General features: G+C 41.5%; 1 protein-coding gene across 1 annotated transcript in view; it reads right to left on the bottom strand.

Moving 5' to 3' along the window:
- LOC309564935 (uncharacterized protein) overlaps positions 1-12,839 on the bottom strand; it is a 206,267-nt gene that overhangs the window by 24,622 nt on the left and 168,806 nt on the right. The window contains exon 7 of the mRNA XM_082269640.1: positions 4,105-4,212. Within this exon, the coding sequence (XP_082125766.1) occupies positions 4,105-4,212 (108 nt within the window). The remainder of the gene's footprint in view (positions 1-4,104; positions 4,213-12,839) is intronic.

The raw sequence follows: 12,839 nt of genomic DNA, 5'->3' as shown, positions 1-12,839 counted from the left end.
AACTCATCCAAGGAGTCTCCAAACAATCGTTCGCCCAGAATGGGGAGATCTGTTAAGGCCTACATAGAAGCCTGGTCAGCCGACCAGCTCTTAAGTCACACCATGCGGTGTATGGCAAACCCTACCACTGACCCTCTGTCAACCAGAGGGGCCGCATCCAAGGACACATCACACAGAAACACCAGGGCCTGGGCCATCTGATCCGGGAGTCCAAAGAAGGTTGGGGGAACTATCCCAGTGTTCAAGTTACCCCTAATCACTTTAACCCATACCATTATCATCTGTGAAACCAGAACAGACACCAAGATCGGTTTTTGTACCGAACCCGCCAAAACATGGAGGTGGCAGGAAAGGGATTCCACCCGTTTAACCACTGGGTCCTTGAAGGCCGGGGAATCTTCCACGGGTACCACAGTAGATTTACTAAGCCTGGAAAATAGGGTGGGCCACGCTAGGTGGCACCATCCAGCAATTGGAGACCGAGTCAGCAAAAGGATAACCGTGTTTAAATTGCTTAGGCAGCCCGCCATTGTCCATTCACAATATCGTGAAAGGCCTCGGGACAAGGAAACACCTGCCCCAATTTAGATATTGGTTTCAATATGGAGCCCGCTATCACATGTAAATGGTGGGTCAGAGATTCAATCCGTCTATCAACGGGGTACGTAAAAGCTGGGGATTCTTCCACCGGGACCACAGTAGACTGGATGATCCACCTTTGGTGGCACGGTCTACAGCGCGGAAACCCTATCTGCGAAGGGATAACGGCGTTAAAAAACGCTTGGGCACCACTAACATGTGCCTAATGCGGCCTCACTGTTCATTGACAATATTGTCAAAAAGTTCTGGACAGGGGACCACTTTGCCCGATTTCTGGGATTTGCGGGTGCCAAAAGACACCTGCGGTCCTGACACTGTAGACTCATCCGCCATTTTTAATGTTTCACCCACTGAAACTATAAGTGCTTCCACCAAAGCGCTGACGAGGACAGGTCCTCTTCGATATCAGAATGCGGCGGCCACATCCGCCTCTGAATCTGAAGATACAACAGAGGGGGGCGAAAGCAAAGGGCACTCACAGCTAATGGTACTTTTTAACACTAAATCCACTTTTGAGACTAGGCTTCCCAAAACTGCTGTAAGAGTTGACAGGGGCTGCGACCAAGAAAGTTCCGCAGTCGCACTGAGGGGGTCTGTAGGTGAAATTTTGTCCTGGGACTCCATGTTCACTAAATTCAAAAAGATGTAGTGTCACTTTAAAAAAGGCGCAAAAACACGATTGCACCACTGCTACAGCAGTAATACAAGTCCCAGCCTAACAGTCTGTTAGCAGTGTGTGTGAGGAAACCCACAGGAGACTCCAAAAAACCAAACCGATCAGAAGGCTTGCAGGAACGATCTGTACACCAGAAAGTAATGATCTGACACAGGAAGTGAAAGCACTTGGGTCATGCCTAGAGTGCCTGAAGCATTGCCTATGCTGTCCAGTACCATGGACCACAAGAAGATTTAGAAAATGGCTGCCCATACATTACAAGGATTTCACACATTATTGTAGGGCAAGTCTGCAGCAAAATGGCAGCCCCCACGGCACGCCATGCAGTCTCCTGGACCCTCAGGGGGGTCACTGACAAAAGCATCGGATTATCCCCAGGAGGGGACACTACCAGAAAAAAAAGCTGCAGCGGCCACAATATAACCGCCCCCCAAAGGTAGGAACCTGTAGTGGGGGGGGGGAGGGGACAGCTGTAGGGGGAGCCTGGAATGTCAGAGAGGCCTGGGGAACCGAGGGATACCTGAGTGTTCGACTATTCCAAGGAGGGGGCCCGACCACCAGAGAAATGGGGGGACTCTTACTCACCATACCACGGATAAGGTGGGCACCACTCCGAGCAGACTACCTCCCACCTGGAATGGGGGTGCTGCCAGCCAAGGGGTACACTGAGACTCAGGGCGTTCCGGGTCATTCACGTCCCAGCGAAACGGTCCACTCGCAGGCTCGTCTCCAGCCATCGGGGCTCTGTCGTGGTGAGGTCTAGTGCTGGAATATAACCTGCTCACACTCGCTGACCAGGCTAGGAGACCCCAAGGATCTAGACTATCCAGTCCGAAAACCAGCCGGCTGTTGCTTGTAGTTCTCTACTTAAAAAATAAGTACAAAAGAAAACCAGGTTCCCAAAAAATAACAGTTAAGACCAAAGTCCCAGCAGGGAACTAGGTCCTACTCCTAAACTAGGTAGAAACAAACTAAGGGCTGTAGCAGAGTGTGTGGGGTTATGCCTGCAGGGACAGCCCCATAGGCGTGGTGAAAGCTTTTTCCTGCCTAGTGTCCTACTCCTGATGGGTGGAGCATATCCCAATGGCTAAGAAGAAATGAAGCTGCATCTGTCAATGAACGATAGAGAAATGTTTTTTAAGAGCTACTTGCACATATTCCTTAAATCTTCTATAATCTCGGACTTAAAAAAAAAAGGTACAGAAGCATTGCTGTTTTTGATCTAATCAATGCCATTGATGCCAAACACATCAAAGCAAACTTAAACAGTGAGATTGATTTATTAAAACTGGATAGTGCAGAATATGGTTCAGCTTCTAATGTCAGCTTGTTCAATTAAGGTTTGATGATAAAAAAAACTGTTATTAGCATTCAACTAATTGCAAGAATTGAAATAATTCAAATTCCCAATATCCAGTCCAGTCTCACATAAAACAAGAAGTTAGAGACAAACTCATGGAATAAAACTTTTTAAAAAATCAGCTTGGTTTCAAACAGCTAAATCTCAGGAGATGTGTACCACCTTTTGGATTACAGTCTGTTTTTTAAAATGTGGATTATACTTCTGGTGTTTCAAAAGCAAACTTGATGCTTCCCTACACACACAAGCTGTCTGGTCCACACCTCTCCCCATTTATATATATAGAACCATAGGTGTGCACAGCCTTTTGCATTAGGGTGTACACCCCAAATGTAGTAAAACATGGACGGCACTAGTAGGGCAGTGGATGTTGTCAGTAGAGCAGTGGACTTGTCAATAGGGCAGAGGCTGGTGTCATTAGGGCAGAGGTCGGTGTCATTAGGGCAGAGGTTGGTGTAATTGGGCAGTGGACGGTGTCAGAAATATTTTCTTTTTATTATTTTCTTTTTTACAATTTTTTTTAGGAGCTCATTGGGGGACTTTGGTGAAATATCAGCAGGGGGAATCCGCACCACATGGGGTGATTAGGGCGTGCCCATGTATAGAACACTTTGTATTTTGTGAACACAAAGCATTCTGCGATTGGACTGGAGAAGAGAAGGGAAAGGAAAATGACTGGACAGCTTCTATATAGAAGAGCCGCAAGTCTCCCGTTGGTGTGTCAGAAGTATAACAAAAAAGTGATTCTGTCGGCGCTCAATGAAAGTGAAAAACTGTAAACCCCAGGCAGCCATCCAACAGGTGGCATACATATAAATATTTGTAAACTAGCAGATTTATTTTTCTTCCTGGCTCCAAATAATATGCTAGTGTTGCAGTGAAGTGAAAAGTTCACAATCCACACAGCAGAGCCCATACGTACTGTATATATTTATGTTGGCTATTCTTTCAGGATTTTTAAAATGTTTTAAAAAAGGTTATGGTTTTGCATATTTACATGATATATTATATAAAATATATAATTATATGCCACATTATCATTATTATTTTTTAGATCGTTATATTTGTAGTATATAACTGTGGTAGTCACATATAGAGGATTGCTGTTTTTATTTACTACTGTAGAGAATGTAAACCCATATTCTACCACAGGGAGGCAGTCTTCTACATATAATCTGTGTAAGTGTTTGCCAGGATACTGCCCATGTGCTAAAAAATGTAAATAATGTAACCCTTTCATCATCAATATTGGATGAAAGACAAAAAGTTTTTCATTCATGTTGAATGGATATAATTTACTCGTACAATTGGAAACTATTCAATATATAAAGTAATATTTAATTATTTAAAAATACTTGATATAATTTGCCCATAGAAAGGGAATTAATATTTGATTGCCCAAGTAAAATAAAAAATAAAATAAAAAAAAGTTAATTCAGGACATGTTTAAAAAATAAAAAAAACCTACCTCATATTTCCCCCCATTCTCAGACTTCATTGTGTCAACATCCAAAAGCAGTGACCACACCTGACCCCTGACTTGTAAAGGAATCCCTTTGTACACTCTGCGATACATCTGTGAGGAATATAAATAAAATGTAGGAGGATATCAATTCACAGTTCACAAAATATAAAGTTAAAGCAAACTTGTCAGGTGACAAATGTGCCTGTCATTGCTGAATACCTTCTAATAAGACTAGGTTTTAGCACAGAAAAAATATGCATATCAGACAAGTCCGATGTCCTTACATACACTCTTGCTTCAGATCAGTTACCCAAGGTACTGAAGATTAGACTTGTGCAATTTGTTTAGTTATGAATCAAAATTCGGAACAGATTTTCGTTATTCTGGGATTCGGATGTATACGGATTTCTAAATCACTATAGTAACAAATTTCAATTAATTTTAAATATATTATAACTAAAGGAATTATCTGAATTTGAAAATAAATTAAAAAATTAACTTGAATTTAAAATGGAAACATATTGCAATAAATACAGTAAGGTATAAAAGTGAAATATAAAAGTGAAATAAGATGATGATTCCTACTTAAGCTGCTTAATAAAATATAAAAGAATTGAATAGAATAGAACAGAATATATTTGAATAGATAAAATAATAGAATAAAATAGAAAAGAATAGAATAGAAAATTAAAGAATAAAACGGAGTAGAGTAGAAAAGAAAAGAAAATCATTGATTTGAATAGAATGAATATATTATAGCAGTCTTCTAAAATTCGAATTGATTTCAAAATAACAAATAGTTCAAATTTCGAATCGATTTGAAAATAATGAATACACAAAAGTAATCTGAATATATATGACAAAACAAAATGATTAACTTAACAAATAGATCTCAAATAAAATGAATTTTTCAGTCATTCACATCTCTACTGAAGATCATAATAACTGCCAGACAGCTAGCGTTCCCAGAAGGAGAGCTTAGTATTGGCAGTCTCCATTTTCTTCTCATGACAAGTTGCCTCTAACACAGGCCATGAAGTTATTTAGGCATATACTGCCTTGGTGTTCCTCCTAGGATACATTAGAATAGACTTATCAGTTGAACAAATACCATTATAGCCATTCTCAAACAAAGCAATATGATTATTTGGTTTATTTTCTCTTTACACACTATGGAACTGAAGCTGTGAAACTCGTTGGGATGGTAGACAGGACTTAAATTCTATTACTTTAACTTATTCTAAAAGAAATGATGACACTCCACACCAATTTGGATTTTAAAAGGCCGCGGCCGTTTAATGCTTGTTTAAATACTTTAAAACATCCATATACATAAAATTAACCCGATCACTACGATCCTGGTTAAACCAATATATATAATAACATATAAAATTAACCCGATCACTAAGATCCAGGTTAAACCAATCTAATAATAACATCCAAGAATTATCCACAACCTTAATTTCTTGGAATAAACAGTTATATCACCAATATCGTCCCCCTTTGCACCACGCAAAGGTGACCCTACATAGCATAAACTGGCCGCGACAAACAAAAGGGGAGGGGGGGAGGGGAACAGAACGCTGGTGTCTTGACACGAAGCTAGTCTTGAGGTGAGTGAAAACATCTCAAACTGAGCCCCCTTAAGTATCCCACAGGCAGGCTCTGGAGGCGGGAAAAACAGGAGAAAACTGGTTAACAGCCTAAATTACCTAGCTACAGTGAATTCCCACTCTGATTGGGGCTTATTCTAACCAAACGTAGCCTTGTTTACCTAACCTGCCCTAGCAACAGCTATGCCCACGTAAACCCCTAATATGGCTTCCTTAATGTTAAGCTAGCCTGTCACCATCCCATCTAGAAAAAGGGGCTTATTCAAACCCCTTTTTCTTTACATTCCACAAATGACTGCCCACTTTTCTCATTTCTCCTATAATTTTCTGTTTTCATAAAATTATTATGTTTTTATTTTCCAGAACACAGACAAACCGGTTGCATGGTCTGCATCATCTATTCTCAACTCAAGTTCTATAGAAGGGAGGTGGGTACTAACAGTGCTGCTCCCAAGGAGAGGAGAGAGATATTAGGGGAAGGTGGTTTATCAGTGAAGTGCAATGTGCGGCTTTCACAATAAACTGCTTGCGTCCACTATATGTGATTGGAGAATTATGCCAAGCGACCCTGGCTAGCATGCCTACTTGATGTGATGTGTCACTTCCATCTTTAAGAACAGTAATGTGCGGAAACTATAATCTTGTGTGGACATTTCTTTCTTGTGAATATAAAGGCTAATTGCCAGGCATGTCATGGGAAGGCCCATGGCAAGAAGTGGGCACAATATTATTACAGAGGATTTATAAAGTGTCAACAGTTTGTGCAGCACTTAACAACATGAGGGCAGACAGTAAAGTTACAATACAATTTAATACAGATGGGAGAGGGCCCTGCTCATTAGAGCTTACAATCTAAGAGGGAGACAATACGGCAAAGGTTAACCACTTGCCGACTGCTCACAGTAATCCTACTGCTGCAGTGAGGCACCCCTGGGTCCAGCGACGTAGACGTTTAAACACAGCAGGAGTCAGGCCGGAGGAGGAGAGGTGGCGATCGCCGCCTTCCTTCCCCGATCGTTGGGAAAACGGGGAGAAGACCCGCCTGCTTATGTAAACAAAGCAGGAGGATCTTCTCAGTGACAGACAGGAAGGGATCTGCAGACTCAACAGAACCCCCCCCCCCCCCCCGCCTCCCCCACACATGTCAGTAAGCATGACCATACATTTAACTACTTGATCACCAACAGTGTTAACCCCTACCTTGCCAGTGTCATTATTACAGTAACAGTGCATATTTTTAGCACTGATTGCTGTAGTAATGTCACTGGTCCCCCCCAAAAGTGTCAAAAATGTCAGTTAGGGATCCGATCTGTCTGCCACAATGTCGCAGTCCCGCTAAAAATCGCAGATCGCCACTATTACTAGTAAAAAAAAAAAAAAAAACAACAATAAAAATGACATAAATCTTTCCCGTAGTTAGTAAACACGATAACTTTTTTACCAAAACTATGTAGCAGAAAATAAATTGGCATAAAATGTAAAAAAATGTTTATTTTTAAAAAATTTTTTGGGAATGTCACATAGCAGAATGTAAACAATATTGTTTTTTTTTTTCAAATTTGTCGCTATTTTTTTGTTTATAGTGCAAATATTAAAAATCACACAGATGATCAAATACCACCAAAAGAAAGCTCTATTTATGGGTAAAAAAGGACGCAAATTTTGTTTGGGTACAGCGTCGCACGACCGCGCAATTGTCCATTAAAATAATGCATTGCCGAATTGCAAAATAGGGCCTGGTCAGGAAGGGGGTAAAATCTTCCGGGGCTGAAGTGGTTAAGAACTATCAGCAGAGGGTTTTAATCCTATCCAAGAAGAAGGTATTTTATGTCTATACTGGCCTCAGAAATGTGTGGAGGGACAGACACCAGGAGCTTAAGTGTTATTCAGCAACACACAGTGGTCTATCCCGCATTGATATGGCACTGGGCAATACTGAAATGTTCCCACATATAGAAGATTCAGACTATGAACCCAGTTTAGTGTCCGATCATGCTCCCTTATGGGTACGCTTATCAATTGCTGGTCCACTAACTCTGTGGCGTGTTAATCCTTTCTGGTTAACTCTCTTCCCAGAATCAGATCCTATTATGAATGATTTAACAGATTTCATACAACGTAACAAAGGTACGGCCTTGATGACTACCCTATAGGACACAATGAAAGCCTTCTTGCGAGGGCTCATAATTCGAGAAATAAAAGGAGTCAAACCTAGATCTGGAGAGTAAGAGAGCAAGGTGTGTGGGGAGATGCAGCGTAGGGAAGCTGGTATAGTGGCAAATCCAAATCCCTCTACCCACAAGATGTGGCTGGATGCTAAGGCCTTATATAATTCGGTGGTACTCTTGGCGGCGGAAAAAAAAAAAAGAGATATTTTCCACAACAACATTATTTTGAAGAAGGTGAGAACATGGGTCATAAGCTGGCCATGGTGGCTAGGGCGCAGCAGATGCCATCCACTATTGATCTGATTAGAACACGTACTGGGCAAATAGTTACATCCAGTGCGGATGTAGTCACAACTTTCTACCAGTTCTATGCCGAGTTAAATACCTCTCAGACTGCTGGTGCACTGTCTGAAGTGTCTTCCTTTTTAGACAGCTGCACATTCCCACAACCTGACCCAGATGAGTTTGCTGCTCTTAATGCACCTATTACCTTGGAGGAGCTCACGGAAGCCAAGGCTCCTTCCAATAAATCTCCTCGAGCAGACGGCCTACCGGCCAAGGTGTACACGAAATATGGCAAAATTCTTCTCCCAGTCCTTCTGGAGACCACACATGAGGTAGCATGCACTGGGGTTCTACTAAATTCCATGCGGGAGGCCATTGTGATAGTATTACCTAAGCCTGGTAAAGACCTGCTCCTGCCAGACTCTTATCGCCCTATATCTCTACTGAATACAGAAGTAAAAGGTGCAGCAGATTCCTATAGCCACCATGTTCAAATACTTAGGAGTAACCATCTTTCCCGACCCGTCCCATTGTCTGAAACTAAATCTAGCGCCTCTCCTAGATAAGTGCCATAGCTGGTATAAGCACTTCAATCTGTTGTTGGCATGGTTAACTTAATAAAAATGATTTGGGCGCTTCAGCTGCTCTATGTTTTCCACAATTCTCCCATGTGGATTCCACATAGCTGGTTTAAGAGAATAGATTTTCAATCTGAATTTAGGGACCTTATTTGGAAGAAACAGCACCCTAGAATTAAACTTACTACCCTCCAACATGCCAAGGATAGGGGAGGCCTGGCGGTACCACATCCAAAAATGTACCTTTTTGCTGCCCAGACCCAGCAATTGGCTGGCTGGGGCCGGATAGAAAATGGGGATCCATCAGCTAAGCTTATTAGTGTCTCTAACCCTGACCTACCCACAATCTCCCACTTATAAATGGCATTATCTGCGCTTCCACCCTCAGCACCCATGGCGGTCCTTCTGCGGGGGGCCCTAAAAAAGCTTGTGAAATTAACAAACTACTTTGAATTTACCCCCTTAAGGAACTACCCAACTTACCCAGAATTGGCTAAATTAGAGGACTTCCATGGTTGGAAACGTAAGTGATTGCTATACATTGACCAAATATTTTCTGGTAGTGTATTTAAATCTTATGATCAGATACGCTCTGATTTTCTGATTTTCAATTATCTCATAAACACTTCTACCAATACCTACAGCTGGGGCATGCAATCCAAGCCCAACAATGGAACAGTGCACTACATACTTACTACTTACTATTTATATTCTCTAGTCTGGAGGACTCCTCTATGAGACTTGGCCTATGCTATGGTATAGGTTGTAGTAACTGTATCCCTCTTTGATTTCACTGTACCAATTTATATATGCCTATGTATATTATACATGTGGTAAACTATTCTGATATTATATTTTTGTATTGATATTGTACTATCAATAAAAGTTTGCATTTTAAAAAAAAGACATAATTAAGTCTCAGACACCTGCAAGAATGCCTGTACAAACACAAAAAAAAAAAAGAAAAGCCTGCAATGTGACAACATTTGCTGTCCCTTCAAAAACACTCAACGCACAGCCATTGATGTCCAAACCGCTGGCAACAAAAGTGAGTACACCCATAAGTGAAATGGTCCAAATTGGACCAAAAGTGTCAATATTTTGTGTGGCCACCATTATTTTCTAGCACTGCCCTAACCCTCTAGGTCATGAAGTTCATCAGAGATTCACAGGTTTGCCAATGGAGTCCTCTTCCACTCCTCCATGACGACATCACAGAGCTGGTGGATGTTAGAGACCTTGCGCTCTTCCACCTTCTGTTTGAGAATGCCCCACAGATGCCAAATAGGGTTTAGGTCTGGAAACATGCTTGGCCAGTCCACCACCTTTACCCTCAACTTCTTTAGCAAAGCAGTGGATATCTTGGAAAGGTGTTTGGGGTCGTTATCATGTTGGAATACTGCCCTGTGGCCCAGTCTCCGAAGGGAGGGGTTCCTGATGATCCCTATCAAGTATCTGATGAATTTAGAAAAGGCTGTGAGTCGACTTCCACTGGGCTGGAAAAAGGGTATGTTCAGAACATGCTCTCATCTCTATTTAAATGTAGGCTTAGGATCTCCTTTACTCCCACAGCAAATTATATATCCAGGAGATCAAGTGACGTCTGGGACCATGATCTAAATTTTGTGGAGTTCAAAACTAGGAACATTTCATAACAGAAAAAATGTTTTATCCTAAAGACTGTAAGACTGTGTACATACAGGGGCTTACACACTGTTCATTTACATTACAAACGTTATCCATTTCTCTATACACATACAGGGAGTCCTGTACAGCAAGAAATCCAACAGTGTAAATAGTCTTTGTAAATCCTACACTGTCTTTAGTGTTCCTTTTATTGTTTACTTTTTTTAAAAAAAGCAAAAAAGTAGTGAGAGATAGACAGATGACATCCACGTGCCGTACCTCTAAATGGCAACAGCTCAAAACACTGGTAATAGAATATGCGTAGTAAAATGAGCACATCTGAGCAGACTGAGCCAGCACTTTCTCTGTGCAGCCTCTACAGAATAGCTCAAGGTCTCTGTCTCTTTGAAAGTAAAGGTGGTGAGACATTTGCCCATCTTTTCCTTGGTCAGTGTAATTATTGCACACAACACATTGTTTTTATTTCCTTGTAGCTCCCTCGTAGGTAGGTGCTAGGTAAAGGCATTGTTTTGCTGATCAGTAGTTTTGCCTGTTACATGTGTCCATGTGTTATTCACTTGGTCTGAGGGAGTGTCCCCACTGTATCCAATAGGGGAGCCTGTTGGATAGTGGAGGAAACCCAGCCAGTGACACACAGGCTTTTGTGGCTGTCCCAGTGGGAGGGCACAAAAGTGGTGCATCCTGGAATAGGCTATAAAAGCCACGGGCACATGTGACAGTGCGTCTGAGCGGGAAGCCAGGTCCCAGGAGAAGGGCGACCTTGGTCTCTCCTCCTGTAAGCAAGGAAGGTGGACACAGGCAGTCGGCCTAGTGGATCCAGAGTGTGATATATTTCAGCATTTTAAAAAGTGGAAAATGTTTCTGATGGTTACAAATTCCTATTAGGCCTTGTTCACATGGGGCGATTTAATCTGTGCCCTGAGCAGGGCTGTATTTTACTGGCACAGAGAATGCAAAGTCTTTTGTGCATCCCTATGTCGTCAGTCCCATTGCTGTTTATTGGGAAGCAGCGACTGCAAGGACACAGACGCAGCAATATGACATCCATGCCGTGCACCGGGACAGATGTCACATTGTGAGCAGCGGCTGTGTCCATGCAGAAGGTGGAGTTCGACTTTAAATCAGTTGTATTTGATTACCAAACTAGAAAGGGGAAAGATATGGTGCAATAAGCAGCAGAGGGTGCTGAAGACGAACAAATTTCTATGTCAAGAGTCTTGAATGGACAAAGAATCATTGAACACAGAACATACTGTAGCTGCTTACTGAAAAAGCCTCAGGGCAGTTGAATTTTAAACTGGCACAGGAAATACAATGCATCTATTCACAGTTTTAAATATGTGGTACAGAATCTTAAAAAAAAAAAACCTGTAATGTGACAGTTTATTTTAATAAAAAGGAAATAACAAGGTCTGAATTTAGGAGTAAAATGCCAAGACATAGCATATCCAGGTTGCTTTGTGTTTTCAGTATTCTTTATTCTAAAACTAGGGAGACAGTTTTTGCAACCATAAACAAAAAGTATCCCTTGTCTTGAACATGGGATCACTTAATAGAACAGACTTTAAGGTTTGCAATTATAATACCAAGTGTTCTGTATTACAGATTGCCCGGGAGCTATCACCACACACATATCAATACAACTGAAATCAGGCACAGAATAGAAAATTCCTAACACAAAATATGAGAATTCATCAATCCAAACAAGTGAATTTGCATTTCCCACATCAGGAAATGTTTTTAAACTTACGCAGGCTAAAGATTGCAATTGCTGCTTCCTATGCAAATAGTGTTTTTCTAAAAAAAACTATTTATATTACATAATTGCATCTGTCTTTATATTGTGTAATCTACACAATTTGCAAAATGTTGTGTTTTGATGAAGCTACACAACTTTCAAGATTCATCATTTGTTTTTGTTTTTTACCTTTAGGCCTCTTTCACACGGCCGTTCAGTTTTTATTCTCCGCTCCGGTGCTTTTTTTTTTTTTTCACGGAGCGGATGACACTTGTGTCATCCGCTCCGTATGTCCGCATATCATCCCATCCGTTTGCGGATGATATACGGACATAATGTATGTCTATGGGCATTGCGGATGTCAGCGGATGACACCGCTGACATCCGATTTTGCTTCCTTTCCGTTCTTTTAACGCAGGAAAAATAGGGTTCTGTTCCGTTCCAAAAAAACGGAACAGAACTGAAAGGAAGAAAATCGGATGTCAGCGGATGGTCATCCGCAATGCCATAGACATTCATTATGTCCGTAAATCATCCGCAAAAAAATAGGATGATTTGCGGACATACGGAGCGCCCGTGTGAAAGGGCCCTTAGTTGTGAATGTCCTCCCTTTTCACTCTCACAGAGGATCAGTCACAATTAGGAAGATTCTGAAAAAACCTGAATGTTCTATCTTGGATTCTTAGACCTTTGTAGGTAGGTTTATGAT

Source organism: Pelophylax lessonae (genome assembly GCF_965119305.1).
Source record: "Pelophylax lessonae genome assembly, chromosome: 10".
NCBI classification, from domain to species: Eukaryota; Metazoa; Chordata; class Amphibia; order Anura; family Ranidae; genus Pelophylax; species Pelophylax lessonae.
Note: the sequence above shows the minus strand (reverse complement) of the source record. Positions and strands in the feature narration are given on the sequence as shown.